The following is a 17,529-nucleotide window of genomic DNA, read 5'->3' as shown; positions in this document are numbered from 1 at the left end:
CTCCCTTCTGGAGAGCCTGGGGCCCAAAGCCCAGCTGATCTCCAGCTGATCTTTTCTGGAAGTTATCTGGCTGGCAGTCAATGTTTGTAAGTCACTAAAATTTGTCCATTTTCGTCCCTCATTTTTTATTGGGAAGCCTTCCCTCATTTTTAATTGGGGTTTCAGCCCATAAGCAGACATCCTAACAAAAGTTGGGAGTTACCCTTCCTTCAGACTTCACTTTACTCAAAACAAGGTAAAGTTAGCATGGCCTAGGGGTGGCCACCTGGAGAACACCTGGTCCAGCCAAAGATGGGACTCCACAACGTTTCTGGGCAACCTGTGCCAGTGCTTGGCCACCCTCACAGTGACAAAGTGTTCCTTGATGTTCAGAGGGACCCTCTTGTGTTTCACCTTGTGTCCACTGCCTTTGCTCCTGCCACTGGGCACACAGGTCCTTTCCCCACTTTGGTCACTTCATCCACACCTCCGTCCATCTGATACCCCTCAGCATTCCCAGCTGAAACCAGGGTCTTCACTCCTGGTGACAAAACAACTGCAGTGGCAGCGGATCAGCAAAAACCAGTTTGCAGCTTAGAACTTAGTCCCTTCCTTGGGACAAAACATTTCATTCTTCCCAACTCCCAGTCCTCTCCTTGCTTTTACAACCTCGGAGGAAAAAGACATTTTACATTGAAATAGTGATTTAACTGATGACCTGATCTCCTCCTGACCTTCCTCCCTGCCTGCCACCACTCACCATCAGGCAGACACTAAGAAATTCCTCCAGGTGCCAGAGAAGCAGCTGCTTCCTAAGATGGAGCATTTCACAGACACTGGGAACTGTTTTTTGAGGAAAAAAAAAAAGTGCAGTGCTTAATAACGCATGCCTGTTTAAATGGATCCTCAAACATAGTGACAGACCCTGTCCAAGCCCCAGCACCAGGAGCAACTCAGCAGGGCAGGGAAGCAGCTTTTCAGCTTTTGCTCCAGGCTGGGAGGTCAAGCTTCACTCAGGATCTGTTCCTTTGACTGAGCTATTTATAGTTCTGCATTTGAGTTGCTATTTTTTTCTTTTTGCATAAACTTTCCAAGTCTAACTGGGGAAAGCTGTCAATTAGTGGTTCACCTCATTTCCAAACATTCACTGTTCACAGCAGTCTGAGAGTCAGAATGAAGATAAACAAAAAAACCTGATAAACAGACATGGAATTATTTGGATCTTTCTGAAACAACACCCAAAGTATCCAGTAGACAAAACAGAAAATTAATGAGGTATGCACTTCTCTGTCCCAAGCCCTAAAAAACGAGCAGCTGAAGTGCCATAGCTGGAATCTCTCCAGGATGAGTGCTGAGGTATCCACAGGGATGGTGCCATGAGGCAGCAGCAGCAATGCTATGGGAAGGACACTCAGGGCTGGCTCTGGGAAGGAGTTTCAGCAGGAATATCCCTGCAGTTTCCCAGAAGAGCAGCCTAAGGAGAAAGTACTGCAAAGAAGAGCTAGCAAGCTGTTTGGACTAATTGGTTCGTGCCCCACACACAGCTGTGGGCATGACACACATCTGGAAATTGTATAACCCAGCATCAACACTGAACTTGCTGGAAGGCAACATGCAGTGCTGGTGTGGCTGTTTGAACTCCCCACTCCTGCCTTGAAATCAGCCTCAAGTTTGTCACCAGGAACGCTGGGTGAGGTTGCAGGAAGCAATAAATAAATCCTTCCAAATCCTGGGTGAGGCACAGAATGCAGCAATGTGGGAAAGCAAAACCGCAAAAAGAAAAGGAATGAAACCAGGTGTGGAAATTATTTCCATTCATCAGGATGGTGATATGGGCATAAAACAAAAATTTTAGCAATGTTCTGCTGTATATCTCCTTTGAGAGAGAATGGATTTTTTCCGTGGAAGGGCACGGCTACTCTCAAACTTGCAAAAATAAGTGGTCTACAAAAAAAGACAAAACGCTTTTGCAAAGTTGCAAACCTATGTGTGGTGTTTCTATCTCATTATCTCCTTGGACAGTTAAATACCCACAGGCTTTCCTGGGTTCCAGTACTCTTCCATCATTTTCCAGTGAGTTAATTCAATTTCACCCACAATAAATGAATCCAGCAGATCCACAAACACTGGTGTGAGAACTCCAAAAAGGATCAATGCTATTGAAAGTTTGCTCAGCTAAAGAAAAAACCAGCACCAATTACAGCAGAGAACAGCAGTTAAAGGGGCACAGAATCCAGGTTAAATATCTCCTATGCCTGCTTTTCCCTTGCTTTCAGAGAGGAAATGAGAATATTATAAGCTCTAGGACACTGATTTTCCTCTTAGGAAGTGGAAGAACAAAGTGTTTTTTCAAAAACCTCTTTTGCCATGTGAAATAATTCCAAATAAATTGTAAATTAAAAATATTTGAAGTTTTTCAATTCAGAAATGCTGGTTTTTCTTTTTGTAAAAAGTCATGTTACTGTAAAGTTGAGATTCAAGAAAAACTACCAGACACAAAACTTCTCTGAAAGTAAAAAAAAAATAATCAGTGATTGAAGTAAAACCACCATTAATAGTTCATTGAATGACATTCATTACCTGTTCTGCATCCAATCTTCAAGCTGTGAGTTCAGCAAACACTTGGCTTTTACCTTGATCAGTGTCTCTTCAACCATACTAATACAGAAAATTATGATTATTTTTTTTACTTCCATCCTAGAAGATCTGGTCCTATTAAACTTGGGTTTATCCAACCTACCTGCAGATGATGCTTATTTTTGTATACAAATTACTGTCAACCTCTATGTACCAGAAAGAAAAACTAAACCCGAAGAATGAAAATGAAGCATTCCACGAGGATGTTACGAATGTTTATAAAAAAGCACTTCCTTTAAACAATATTAAGAGGATAACTAATTTCAAAATGACAGTTTGGAAACAGCTATGTTGAAATGTAAAGAAGCACAGGAAAAACCTTAATTCTCCCTGGATTAGTCAGGGGAAACTGATTTCCTACAAAATAAATTACCTTCTGCAGAGCACACCATCTAATAGCAATGCAAGAATGAGAAGAGAGTATAAAGACCACTCTGAACAACACCAAACATTCCAGTGCATATTTACTACATTTCTTACCTATGAAAGAGATTGACATTTCCATATCCAAATTACAAGTTTCTAATAAAATACCAAACGTCAAGAGAATTTGTCCATTTCTTTGCAGAGGAAAGTGCTGCTACAGTTACAGAGAAATACAAACGTTTATTGAACATCTAAGGCCACAGAAGTGACAATTTCAGCTGCTGTCAGAAGTATCTACCACACACAACACAACCCCTTGCTTCAAACAAGAGCATCAACCGAGCAGCTTAAGAAGGGGCTTGCAGAGCTTCATCTTGGACCCCATTTGATGTCTTTTACACCGTGAAATTGCCTTTTCAGAGCATGGTTGTCTGCCCACTCAGCATTTAGAAACGAGTCGTCGTCCTCCTCCTCCAGTTTCTGTGGCAGAGAGGGGAGGGACGCAGTGAGGGACGCAGCCTGAGCTCTGTCTCTGTCGGAGCAGCCCAGCTCTGGGGCACCAAAGGAACACTTACCTTCAGCTCCTCCTGCTTCCTGTAGTAGTACAGCATCATCTCTTTTTGCTCTTCATGGCTGATCACAGGCTCCCGCCCCGGAGCTCCTTGTCCTTTCTGGAAGGGAAATTGTAAATGTTGCTGATGGCATTTGTGATGCAAAGGAGAAGCTGCTACACAAAGGCATCAAAAAGCTTTCTTCAGACAACTGGATTGCTCGAATTTAATAAGGTCCCTCAGGACAGGAAAATAAATGCTGAGAAACTGTGGCTGCATTCATAGAATCAGAAAATGGTTTGGGTTGGAAGGGACCTTGAAGATCATTTAATTCCATCTCCCTGCCATGGGCAGGGACACTTTCCACTAGACCAGGCTGCTCCAAGCCACATCCAACCTGTCCTTGGACACTCCCAGGAATGAGGCAGCCACAGCTTCTCTGGGCACCCTGTGCCGGGCCTCAACACCCTCACAGGGAAGTGAGGGTTATTTTTTCATCTCTGTATCTGAATCATGCTGTCAATTCTGTGGACATCAATAGAAGATGCAAACAGGATTAAGTGTATTTTACATAAATTTCCACTTTAAGAGACATAATAAATCTGTTTTAAGGTCACTCTAGGTATCTCACGATGGGCCCATATCTTTAGCTCCTCTACTAATACAGACAGGATGTCATAGGATTCAGTAAAGCAGGGAAGTAAGGGAGTTACAAACCACTACAAATAAAAGGAAATTTCTTATCCAGGCCACTGTGCCCCTGGAAGAAATGATGGACAAAGCAGAAAACACGTGCTGTCAGCAACTACAAACACAGCCATCTTGCATGGAGATGGTGGATGTTCTCTGAGGTGGTTTGGGCAGGGAGGAACCCCTGTACTGCCCTTGCTCTCTGAGCAAGTCCTTCAACTAATTAAAGACAGCATTCCTGGGAGCCTACACTTCAGTGGCTATTGAGATGCCACACCATTTCCCAGTGACCCTGAGAGGAAAGAAAGCAAATCTGGTTTTCTAAATAAATCTCCTAAATCACATAAATCACCTGACTTACCTCTTAGGGATGCACTGCAGAACCCACTGCAGGGTGGCAAGATTTGCCACAAAACTTCCCAGTTTGTATTTCCTCTTTAAATACCTCTTTGTTGTACTTCACAAAAACACCATGGAGTAAGAAACAGCAACTACAGTATGTAACTGGCAGGCTAAAGAATTACTGAAGAAAAACTCAGATATAATCCATTCAAACCTTAAAATAGATGTACAGTTTTAAGATGCTCAAGTTGGAACTAATCTAATCCATTTTATACTCCTATGGATAGTTCTCTTCCACAGAGAACAGACAACCAAGGGTGAGGAACTTGTAGAGCAATCTCCCAGCAATACTCACTTTTTGGATCTTGACAATGATGGTCGTTTTCTCATTTTTGCCTACATAGTCAGAGAGCAACTTTGTTTCTTCTAACTGTTTTCCTGCCCACCACAACTGTGCTTCTGATTCTTTTATAACTTCAGTTCCAGCCTGTGACAATATAAACAAGGTGAAGAGTTGGAGGGTGCTGTTTCTTGACTTTTTTTTTTTCCAAAACCTGATTTTTTTTCAGGGGAAAAAAAAAAAAAAGTCTTTCAGGTATTCCTAACATGAAGTGTAATTTTACACTCTACTTCTACATCTTTCTCCTCATATTCATCTATGGCATTTTTATTTACATTCCATTCAATCTTGATCTAATATAAACACTTTGGGCAACAAATTCTCCATGTTGGAGGTGAAAACAACTTTCACTGATAAGGTGAATAACAGTATAGGCCATGTTTAACCCAGGACTACATACAATGGGAATACATTACTGCATACATGAGTTCCCGACAAGTCTTCTTTATCTTCAAACTCCATCCTAATTGGATCATGTGGAGGCAATCCCATTGGATACACAATGATGACAGCCCCACGGAGCTGCTCCAATGCATCTTTCACCGTCTCCATATTAACACACACATTGGCCTGAACTTGTTTCTGAAATACAGACAGGGATCATTGGCAATACAAGCAAACCTGCAGAAGGAGTGGCCAATTCAAAGGTTAAGTGATGGGATATCAGAGCAGAGCTAACAGGCTGCACAAAGACATCACGAGTGCAAATTTCCTCACCAGAATACTGACTTGGGAGTACATGTCACCTTTGGCCCCTCTGTTTAGCCTGCTTATGTGGGGTGGGGGAGAAAACAAAAAAGGGAGATCTTCACTAAACTGTGTGGGAGACAACTGCCCATGGAACACAGGACTCACACCAGGACACACGGACCACAAATACCAGACAGGGGTGCTTTGGCTCCAAGCACTTGTGATTCATGAACGTAATTCAAGCCAGTAAAATTCAAGTGGGGGATGGAGAAGGGGCTTAAAACTTGAGAAAAAAATAGAGCACATGTGAGCAGAAGTGTAAAGCTTGGCAAACTGCACAGCTCATGCAGAGAACTGCAAGACCAAGTACTTGAGATCATTCCAAACCCCATTGCAAGGATAAAGGAGAAACATGACACATCTGGAAGAAAAAAAATAAAGGCATTCCCTGCAGATTTAACAGCTTCTTAGGTACTAAGGTAAGGGAATGTTGCCTCCTTGTGGACGTTCTTGATCTGGTTGACTGGCCAGTACCACCTCAAATACACAGGCATGGTTTCTTCTTTTTTGTCATGATAAACTGGCAAACCAAACAAATCACTTTCCAAACTATTCTTAATGCCACCCATAAATATTACTAAATTTGTGTTTCAAAGTCACACAAAAGCTGAAACACAACACAGAGCACCTACAGATTTTGCAATGTAAATCTGAATACCTGACAGCACCGTCCCATCAGGGCAAACTTTGTGCTTGTCTTTGAACACACACACAGACACTCAGCAGGACTGAGCATGAGTGCAAGTGCTTGTCAAACCAAGGCCTAACCCTGGCCCATCCCTGGAAGTGTTCAAGACCAGGCTGGATTGAGCTCTGAGCCTGGTCTAGTGGTAGGTATCCCTGCCCATGGCAGTGGGGTGGGACTGGATGAGCTTTCAGGTCCTTTCCAAACCAAATAATCTGATTCTGTGATAACCTAAGAGATTAGAACACATTCTTCAATTAATTACACATAAAAGTCAAAAGACTTAATTAACTCCAAGAACAGCACAGAATGCAGTTAATTTTTGACCAGAAAGCACGACAAGCATTCACCCAAAGAACACACCAACAGCAAATTGCAAGGATAAAACTGAATGTGATTTAATCGTTCCACATGGGCTCAGCTGCCAGCATTCCCTTGGAGTTTAGTATCTGATTCCTTAACCTGTTGAACCACTTGCCAAAAACCTTAACGAAAAACATTAACCTAAATGTCAGGTTTTATTAGACTATTCACATCACTTGATAGCATTTCTGAACAACTGTCAGCCCTTGCACTGAAAGAAGTCTGATGTTATTTAAGATGTCCCACTCCACAGAACTGATTAGGAAAGACCCACACATCACTTGAAGAAACTTACCTTAGAGATTAATGCCTTGGCTTCTTCTATTGTTTTCTTTATAACTTGCTGCATTTTTTCATTTGGAGCTAAAAGTAAGAGACACATCTCATAGTCTATGCTTACTGTAAAGAAACCAAGCACATACTCTGTCCAGACTCCACTGTGAGCAAATGAAACAGCATTATATCATAAAGCAGAAGTTATATAGTTCATTCCTGTGTTTCTTACTAACTTAAGAAATAAGCAGTATTTTTCATGGGACACACAAACTTACTTTTCCCAAAAACATGTGACTGGTATTTGCTCCATTCCTGGGAATGTTCCAGGCCAGGCTGGACAGGGCTTGGCACAGTGTGGTCTAGTGGAAGGTGTCCTTGCCCACGGCAGGGGATGGAAGTGGATGAGCTATAAGGTCCTTTCCAACCCAAACTATTCTGTGATTCTATGATCTGGAACTTCATCTGGGACAAAGGCCCTCAGTAGAAAGCAACAACCATAATCCCATATCCTCCACGACAAACCAAGGCTCCTTCCCTGCTGGACTATTGTGGGCTGTACTGGCAGACATGCTTTAACTGGGCATAACAGCTTGCACCTTTCTGACTTGTCTTTTCTAATTAAAATCTCAATCTAACAATGAAGACGCTTCCACAAACACACTGTACATTTCATATCAGAGTTATCCATTTCAATTGCTATAAAAAGCCTGTCCTCAAAAACAAAAATCCAGCTAAAGCATACTCATTCCCAGCTCATGTCCCACTTGGGTGCATCATTTGATGGCACTTGACTTGGCTTACATATACACACTGATCAATTATCTAACTTTGTCAATATCACAAGGCTATCCTCCCACTCACAAAAACATGCTCTGTGAATCTGAACTCCAGTCAACAAGAAAAAAAGGAGAAATATTAGAAAAACAACCTGTTAATGTATCTTGGAGTCCCCGGGGAAACCCAGTTCTCCACAGTACATTTACAGATGGGGAGAGCAAACCAAACTGGAACAGTCAAACTTGCTCCTGGTGATTGTTTATGTGCTGAAGAGACATACTGCTCTTTAGGCTTGTTAATCAGCATTACCCCAGATTCTAAACCAAGACAGAATTCCTGTGTGTGGAACTTGTAGTTTGGCTACCCCATTCCAGAATTAGGGATTTGTTACTCCCTGTTGTATTGTCTGTGTCTGAAGGGAAAGAAACAAGCACTGACATTTGACTTACCAAATCCATTTCTTCGCCCCATTTCATCCTTCCTGAAGACGCTTCCGCCACTTGGGACACACTTCTCTGCCCACTCATCCTTTAACTTCAGCTCTTCGATCTGCTCATCTGTCAGTCCTTGCATATTGTAAGGTAAGGAAATACCATGCTCTGCCAGCTCCTCCATCTCTTTAGTGTTTAGAGAACAAGATTAGAAGTCTCTGTTACTATAGTCAGTCCATTTACAAAAGCCTTTCACATTATGTACATGCAGGCAAAACTTGCCCCTAGCTTTTTGTTTCTAAACAGGTAAATACAGGGAATAAAGAATAAGGGATATAAACACACACATATAGATACAGATGGTGTAATTATGTTAAAATTTGTACATTTTACATACCCATAAAACAACATAACAAATGACGCGTGCAGCGATGCAAACCCTCATGGTAATTAGTGGCCACATTTTTTTTTTATATTTTCCTGGTCAGATTTTTTTAAATTTCAGATCAGCATCAGTATAGCCTCAGACACCCCACAAACACCGTGGCTGTCACACAGCTGGTGTGGGTGGGCTGCACCCTCAGGTCAGGCTTACCTGACAGGAATCTCTGCTCTGACAGCCCCACGCTGGGGTGGGAAATGGTTTTTAAAACTGCCTCAGAAGCGGACTCAGCACTTATTCAGACATGTCACTGACACCATTGCACGGCAGGAGATGCTGGTGGTGGCCAGTATAACACCACACACCCGTGAGGGCACTGAAGGAGCACTTCTCACTGCCCTGAAGGAGGACTGGACATGGGCCTAGTAACAGGGCAAGGGGAATGTCTTCAAACTACCACGGGGCAGGATTAGACGGGATACTGAGGAGAAATGCTTCCCTGTGAGGGTGGTGAGGCCCCGGCACAGATTGCCCAGAGAAGCTGTGGCTGGTCCCAGAACCCTGGAAGTGTCCAAGACCAGGTCGGAGGGGGCTTGGGGCACCCTGGGCCAGCGGAAGGCGTCCCGGCCATTCCGCGATTCCCCGATTTAAGCAGCCGCTACCGGCACACGCAGCGGGAGAGTTTTCAGCGCGCTGCAGTGCCCTCACCGAACACCGAAGGCGGGAACTCCCGCACGGCCCCGCTGCCAGGGCGGCTGCCGGGAGCCGCTCCCGCCGCCGCGGCCCCAAGCGGTACCTGAGCACAGGCGCTGCACCTTCAGCCGCCCGTTGTGGATGCGGGCGACGAGCGGCGCCAGCTCGGCCAGGCGGGCGCTGCCCGGCGCCTCCAGCAGAAACTGGCTCTCGCCGCCGCGCTTGACGTGCAGCCGCACCATGGCCGGGCCCTCAGCAACGGAGCCGAGTCCCTGGATACCGGCGGCAGGCAGCGAGCGCGGGGACACCGGCCGCGACCGCCGCTTCGGGAGGCTCTGAGAGCGCGGGGGGGCTGCTGCCGCCCCTGCCGGTAGCACCGGGATCCTTCGGGATCCTTCGGGATCCGCCGGGAGGCCCCGGTCCCGCCGCAACGGCGCCGCCGCCAGCGCTTCTCCTTCCGGCCGCCCGTGAGGGCACGGGAGCCGCTTAAAGGGCCCGCGCGACCTGCCCGCTGTGGGGAACGACAGATCGTCCTACTAATCGCAGGTAAGGAGTGTAACTACCTCTTAAATTAATTGTTCTAGTTAATCATCGCCTAAATGCGTAAAAATTATAATTACTGGACTATTCTAAAATTAACTCTCAGGCGGTATTTAGCAAAGTTGTTACAAGCTACTTCTGTGGGGACAGCTTGGGAAAAGGCCTGACACATTCAGTTTTGATACACTAACTCTGATATGTCCCATGAACAAAGCCCGGGAGAGAAAGAGGGATTAGGGAGGTTGGACATCTAGAATGCAGAATTTAAGGATCACAAGGACACTATGCAGAAAATACCAGATAAAAACTCAGTATAGGCACTGAAAATTCCCTACTAAAAGGAAAGATATAAAAGGACTAAAAATATGGCCTAATTAGCATAAGAAGTCAGAAATCAATCACCAATAAATGACAGAATACTAATTAAAGATAATTATGTAATTTACAACTTATGAACATTGTCTTTGTTTACTAAAAATGTATAAATAAGTGGAAAAGTTTTGCATCAGTGTCTGTGTGGAGGCTGGAGTTTTGTCAGCCACACAACCCCTGGCCAAGAATAAAGGAATGCCTGACCTGCTGACACCAAAAAGACTGTTGTAGAGGGTTTTATTTACCCTGATGATTTAGGAGGATTAGCACGAGGGCACAGAGAGAGAATGACCCCCAGACCATAAGAGCGGGAATATTTCAGGCATACCTGGGTGTCCTGGTGGATACAGCCATGGACAGGTGAGTGGGAACACGGAGAGTCCAGGGACACGTGGGGAGTGGGTCTCACCTCCATCCTCTGAGTTTTCAGAGCGTCTGCTGTTGCTCATTGCTCCCATCAACACATGCCAGCGCCTTACTACAGCTCATGTATATATAAATATATATGAAGACCCTGAAATTTTGGAGCATTCCCTGTGGTCCCCGCAGTCCTGTGAAGCGCAGAGGAGCCGCACGCCAGGTACAGTTCAGACAGAGTTTTTAATCACTGCAATTCAATTAAGTATTTGACAACATATTTATCACGTGACTCCCACTAGCAAAAGTTCCCCCCTGGATTTGGTTTGCTAATGTAAGAATATACCAAAACACCAACCACACGGATGTTTGCAGCAACAGCGTAAAACAAGGTAACTCACACACCGAAGCACAAGTAGTACCACTGCTGTTCCAAATGTACAACTGGAATGACCTGAACAGAAAAAAGCGCAAAAGAAAACTCACTATCACTCCTCTAGGCGGCTGCAGCTCGTGGCTAACCAGGGGCTGTCCGAAGGAATAGCGGATTACTTCATGGATCATGTTGTGAGGGCATTTGAGGATTTCAAAAACGTGCTGCCCTGGGATATTTTGCTACTCTAAATATAATCCAAGCGTGTTGTTTCACCCCCTGGCTGGCAGACTACATGGTCTGCAACTGGCAAATACTGCTTTGTAGCTCAAAAGACAAGGGGGCTTTTTTCCAGAGGTTGAGGAAAAGCTTGCTGTATCAGCTGTTTCCCATTTGTGGAAAAATATAAGTATAATTAAAATAGTAATGAATAAATGGATGATATGAAACAATTATTCTGAATTAGTGCTAGTGAGTGTATGTCACAATAGGATTTAACAACTGAAATGTACTGACACAGGAGATTAATTGAATATATTACTATGCAAAGTTTTGTTTCTATTTTGAAAGTAAACCATTTTTGTTGTGCCTCAATTTCAAATATAAGCCTTACAAATACCCATAGCCTCTGTTATAAATTAAACAGCTTCTAAACAATACTTGTCAACATTCAAATCTCCATAAACTTTGGCAGCTCTTTGGTAAATACTTATAAATATCAACTAACAAAACAGTCAAAAGGGAGGGGGGAGGCTACCAGCAGGGAGCCTCTTCTTGTGACATTCCACAAAGGAGAACAGAAATGAAAGAGCTCCCTAAGCAAAATCTGTGTCCAGGATTGATAAGTTTTAGTGAGACAGTAGCTCACCCTTCTCTTTTTGTCTATTCAAATACTATTACATCGAGATTTTAATAAACTTCAGACCATTTTTTGTGCTCTACCATATATACACATTCAAAATTTATACACAAGCTGAAGTGGCCGTTTATGAGCAGAGTTAAGTTTCAGTGCATTTAACAATTAATTATTGCACACAGAATAATCTCAAATGCCCAATTATTCTACTGGATAAATGTAGGAACAGATACAACCTTCTGTATCTCTGACCATCTATCTTTCTGTAAAATCATGAGTTGGTGACACCTTGGGTGCCGGGGAGGGATCTGCAGGGGACCTGTTGCTGGTTGCTCTGGATGGCACAGGGGGTGCAGGTGGCTTTCTTGCTGGCATTGTACAGAAGCAATCAGTAGAACTTTTATTCCAGTCACCATCAAAGTTAAAGTCTGAACCAAGGAAAGTCTTTTGTTCAGCTCCCAGCAAACCTGGGCATCCACCTGATTTTCCAGAGGTGAGTCGCTTAAAATCCGGAACACTCGCAGATGGCTTCAGCTTTGTGTTAAAGTTCTCGTCCTCGTCAAACGTCACCCACCCTTTGGGCTGTACGTTTTCTACCTTGAGAGATTTACTTCGCAGGCAAAACATATTTTCAGCTGCATCCACAGGAAATAGAGGCTTGCTTGTGTTACAGCTGGGCGGGGGCAGAGGAGGGAATGGGTGGGAAGCAGCAGGTCCTACCAGTGAGGTTATCCTGGACTCCCGTGTTTCCGTCCTAAATGGGTTCCCAGCATTAGGAGTTCTTTCAGTGAATGGATTTGAGCAGTTCAGCCCAGTAATAAATGGATTTGGAGAGCTGCGCTGATGTTCCTGGGATGAGTGAAAGGTTGGAATAGGAGGCATTGCTGACATGCAATTTACAGTATTCAAATTATCCGCATTTCTTTGCCTTGCTGAAGGCAACTGTATCAACTCCTTCTGGTTTAAGGTTGGAGCAGGTGATGTTCGGACAGACGTCTGCATCTTGGACACGAGCAGCTGAAATGACAGGTCTTCAAAAGGGTCACTGCTGAGCTGGGGTTCAGGGTTAGTGCCGTATGTCCCGTTGGGATTCAGCTGCAAAGGAAGCAACATGCTCAGGAATCATGGAGCTGGTTCCAGGTTATTCCTACTGCCCCCCTTCTCACTCCTCAGCTGAAACTTCAATCCCATTCTGGTTAAAACAAAACTGAAACAACAGCCTGAACCCCCTGTCTACAGAAAAGCCTGTAAGTTGTTAAACACCACTCCCCCCTTCTCAGAGGTTAATGCAGCTGGAACCTGCTTCCTGCAGGTCCCAATCCCAGAAAAAACACTAAGTGAACTCTGGATAAGATGATGTTTGGGAAATGCTACTGTATTCTAAGCAACAGATAGCCCAGTGCAACTATGAAATGAAAAGCTCTAGGTTACATTGTTTGGGAGTTCATCATACTGATGTTACAAGCAGCATTACAGCACCACAATGAAAGGAAACATTAGTGTTATTAGTATATGCAGTCAGACATTTCTGTGTAGTCAGGCATCCGTAAGCATCTGCAGTACTTCTTGTCATGAAAAGGGACAATCGCTGGCTTCATAATTAAAATAAGTTATCCTTGGAGAAGACAGTTCTCCACAGAACTTCTCAGCTTTTACAACCAAAATATTCTTGGTTTTATACATTGCTTCAAAAAACAATGCAAGGTATTTTTTACCTTGTACAAGCTGTCCAAAAAGGTGGAGTATCTACTTTGTTCAGTATGCACACTGACAGAACAGAGTTTGGAGCCTCCCCTTATCCAATGAGTTAAGCTTAAGCTAAAACAACTTCTAAGAGTTCAAATGTCACAAAAAGATTTTAACAGAAAAATTTAATATACCAAAACAGCTGAATTGGCAATCTATAGTTGAAGTTTTTTTGAAGAATAATATTAAAACAAAGGTACTGAGCAACTTAGGGGAAATGTGGAAAATTGGACTGTAGGAGCAATAGAAATCAGATGCAGCCTGGCACCAGCTGGTTAAGTCCTGTGGTCGTTTTAAAGTACAAGATCCCAAAGAAACTACGAATGCAAATTGCTCCTTATTCTAAGTAAAAACTTGCTTTGAGTAATTCTGGAACCAAGTGTTTTTAAAATTGTAACAGTTTGTTTTACTTTGGGTCACAGTAAGTTCTCTTTTCCTTGAGCAATGCAATATATGAGGTTTATTTTGGAAAAGAATTTGGCAGTGCAGTAGCATCAGGATTTATTTGCGTTAAAGAGAACATTTATTGCCAACACTGATCTTGCTTTCCCCAAATAGACAGAGATCAGGAGGCTCAGCAGTGACTAAGCAACGTAGGTGAGGGTCCAATTGTTTCATAAAAAGATGACAAAATAGTTGCTCTGGCCTTAATAAAAGCAGTCTCATTTTTAAATGCACTATGAAAGGAAACAGCAAACTATGGTATGACAGTCAATCCATGAATGCAGACAGGTGGTTTTTAACAGGGATGGGACTGCAGATGTATGAAAACAACATTCATACATCTTTTCTGCTCGAATAGATGGAGACCACATACAAGATTGGTAAATAGTTAGATACCTGTTACCCTGATGGTTGCTCCTGCTTGTGAAAGAGAAACAGATATCAGAGGAAAGAAAATTAGGAAGAAAAACCAAGTAACAAAGCAACCTCATGTTAAAAATATTTCCAGAAGTTTTCACAAAGCTGTTTTTTGGAGCTCTGAATACAAACCACAAGTACTTACTAAACACTAAATTTTCAATTCCTGTTGTCTTCTACTGTAAGCTCGACCATTAAGAGTCATAAAAAAAACCCTCAAGTCAATTCTAATGGTATTTCCATACAGACACCCATTGTGCAGCTGATTGTGCTACTTTTTGGAGATGCATTATAGGAATCTGAGCATGGATGTTCTAATTCTAGTCATCTATTAACATGAAAAGCCCCACAGCTCTCATTCTGGGAATTATGTCAGTATAATCCCTCATCTAAAGTAACAGTTTTGAGGCTGAAAAAAACCATAATGCCTTTCCTTCTGTGGAACTGTACCATCTCCCTGCTTCACAACAAAGAAGATCTATTTAACTAATTCTCTTTTTCAGTGTATGGATTGTATAGAGTCCTGAATATTCACACTGTACAAGTGATTATTTTTATACAAACAGATTTCACTTTTTGAATATCATAATCAAGACTAGGATAGAAGATAGAAGGATGGGCTTGGAATTCACTACCTCTCAAAAGACCTTGCACTTCTTTAAAGATCTTTCCTCAGAAAACTCTACTTTTTGGTCTAAGTTTCCAAAATAAAAGGCAGTTCACAGGCAAAGAAAGAGGCTGGAGAAAGAAAGGAAAAGCATGTAAAGATATTTTCAGTTTGAATTCAAAAATCAGCTAACTGAGGACTGAATTTGGCTGCTTCACTATGGTACAAAATAGGCTTTAACTATTGTAGCAAAAAAGGGCTTCAGATATAGGCATAAGAAAAAAACCTGAGCAGCACTGAAAACCTGCTTCTGCATTTTTAAGCACTAGTAAGAAACTATGGCTTTTCCTACAAAAAGTTGATGCTGTTTTTTTGTCATAACAGTCTAAATGATCCCAGAAAAGAATGTTAGCATTACTGTATGAAACTCCCACATTATGTGGACAGGTTTCTGTATTTTAACCGACACTGGGGAACAGGGAGAATTCTATTTCTCTTAAGTATTTATTAATACATTAATTTAATTTATTTATCAATATAATCTCCCTTCAATGAATGATCACCAACATAAAGCACCACATCATGCAATAGCTATTTAAAACCTGTGCTAGCTACTTACTGTACAGTTTGTCATGCACATATCATTATCAAATCAGATTTCTTAGATCAAGCATTTTTCCATACAAAGTTGCCAAATGGCAACATAATTTTAAGACTGAAGCCCATAAACTGCAAGGCCATCATAAGAAATCCCAAATGTTTAGTATTTAAGATGTTAGTTATTCAGGAACAATACACAAGCAATTATTACTCTCCTAGAGCTCCATGATCACTAAATCCAATCTTCAGACCCTTATTGTTGTTTCTGTGCTCACTCTAAGGGCTCCTCAAAAGCCTGCAGCATCCAGTACAAGCTGTGTTAATTTACATAGTGAAAGAAGGTACCTACAGGGGTATTTTTTACTTACTTGCTGCTGGGAGGGAGCAGGTTCAGAAGGCAAACTGTGAGATGAGCGGCTACGAGGTGGCGGCTGGGGCGGCTCCAGACTTTGCGGGGCACTTGCCTGAGAGGGATGCGGTGCCACAGGGATCAGGGGCTCCTGCATCCTTAGCACAGGAGTGCTGGGCTGAGCAGGTCCAGCAGCCTGAGGCTTTAGTGGTTCTGGAAGCAATGGCGAGCCTGGAAGTACATTTGCAGTGATTTTCATGGTAAGGAATTGTAACAAATCCTAAGGATGGAAGGATGGGGAAGCAACAGAGAGAGCTGCAGAGAAGGGGCTGTAAGAGCAGCAGGTGTTCATGGCAATGGGACTGGAAATCATCAAAAACGCAGCAGATTGCCATTAAAAATTGTTACTTCAGTTTAAGCTGACAGAGGGCAGGGTTAGGTGGGATATCAGGAAGAAATTCTTTCCTGAGAGGGTGGGGAGGCCCTGGCACAGGATACCCAGCAAAGCTGTGGCTACCCCTGGATCCCTGGAAGTGTCCAAGGCCAGGGCAGGTGGGGCTTGGTGGAAGGTGGCCCAGCCCATCAGCAGGGGCTTGAAATTAAACGATCTCCAAGGTCCCTTACAACACAAACCATGCTGTGATTTTACCCAAAACACAAACCATGTCACTCCAAAATGTACTTCAGTTATATTGAAAAGTATTTTGAAAGTCGCTATTATAAAATGTGTATTTTTAAACATACAAAGACAAAGGGATTTTTTTTAAACTGTAAGTTTAGGAGGTTGCTTTGAGAGTCAGACATAAATGCTACTCCAAATCTAAAGATTACAGAATTACATAAATTACAGAATGCATAGAGTGTCTGGTGATCAATAGTCAGAATGGGACACACCAGCGAGCTCAGACCAAACACTGCAATCTTTGCACAGTTTCCCTGATCCCATGGAATCTATGGGTCAAGATCTCACATGATCTTGAGATTGGCATCTAAATATGCAATACTTGTGGATGCTTAACACAAAGTGCCAAATGCTATTACATCCAGGAATCTTAATTTCTAGTGAAAAGTGGAGACATCTGTTGAAAACACAACATTCAAACCACACACTGTAGCGCTTGACTGAATATTGCCATTTGTATTTAACTTCTGAGGGAAACTCACCCCTTGGTGGTTCAGCTGGTTTGGTCTGAGCCTCAGATGCTGGTCTTGCCCCCAAGGGACGGACATGGCTTTGTGGGGCACTGATAACTCCAGCTCGAGGAGGAACAGTCTGACAGGAAAGTTGGTAAAAAAAGTATTTTAGTTCAGCTTTGGATCTGCAATCATCTACGGCTAAATGATTCAGAATAATCAGGACTCTGTAAACAATAAATTCTTTGATAACAGCTGCTCAACTGATTTTTTTAGTGCACATGCAGGAACAAAGAATATATTTTCAAAACAATGATGGTTCAATTCAAAGCAAAGGATTTTCACAACGCTTTTCAACTTTTTATAAATATTTACCTGTGCAATAATGCTAGAAATAGTTATTATTTTGCTA

At 42.8% G+C, this 17,529-nt stretch overlaps 2 protein-coding genes across 17 annotated transcripts in view; both read right to left on the bottom strand.

Moving 5' to 3' along the window:
* Window positions 1-3,063: 3,063 nt before the first annotated feature.
* On the bottom strand, window positions 3,064-11,726 carry LOC120496506 (cilia- and flagella-associated protein 298-like). 2 transcript variants are annotated; one of them, XM_039697017.1, is made up of 7 exons: window positions 10,563-11,726; window positions 8,266-8,433; window positions 7,059-7,126; window positions 5,389-5,547; window positions 4,921-5,052; window positions 3,558-3,653; window positions 3,064-3,462 (listed from the first exon to the last, which is right to left on the bottom strand). In XM_039697017.1, the coding sequence occupies exons 1-7, from the start codon at window positions 10,690-10,692 to the stop codon at window positions 3,352-3,354; spliced, it is 864 nt and encodes a 287-aa protein (XP_039552951.1). In that variant the 5' UTR covers window positions 10,693-11,726; the 3' UTR covers window positions 3,064-3,351. The 2 variants fall into 2 exon arrangements, with proteins under 2 accessions (XP_039552951.1, XP_039552950.1); XM_039697016.1 differs by lacking the exon at window positions 10,563-11,726 and adding an exon at window positions 9,426-9,761.
* The window catches only part of SYNJ1 (synaptojanin 1), a 51,820-nt gene continuing 45,106 nt past the window's right edge, over window positions 10,816-17,529 (bottom strand). For 11 of the 15 annotated variants that reach the window (XM_039696999.1, XM_039696998.1, XM_039696997.1 and 8 more), the window contains 3 exons: window positions 17,148-17,256; window positions 16,003-16,214; window positions 10,816-12,915 (listed from right to left, as the gene is read on the bottom strand). In XM_039696999.1, the coding sequence (XP_039552933.1) occupies window positions 12,076-12,915; window positions 16,003-16,214; window positions 17,148-17,256 (1,161 nt within the window). In that variant the 3' untranslated portion in view covers window positions 10,816-12,075. Of the gene's footprint in view, window positions 12,916-14,406; window positions 14,431-16,002; window positions 16,215-17,147; window positions 17,257-17,529 lie in introns of all 15 variants that reach the window. The other 4 variants (XM_039697009.1, XM_039697012.1, XM_039697011.1 and 1 more) reach the window with 2 other exon arrangements.

Source organism: Passer montanus, unplaced genomic scaffold (genome assembly GCF_014805655.1).
Source record: "Passer montanus isolate IOZ18808 unplaced genomic scaffold, ASM1480565v1 scaffold116, whole genome shotgun sequence".
Lineage (NCBI taxonomy): Eukaryota > Metazoa > Chordata > Aves > Passeriformes > Passeridae > Passer > Passer montanus.
Note: the sequence above shows the minus strand (reverse complement) of the source record. Positions and strands in the feature narration are given on the sequence as shown.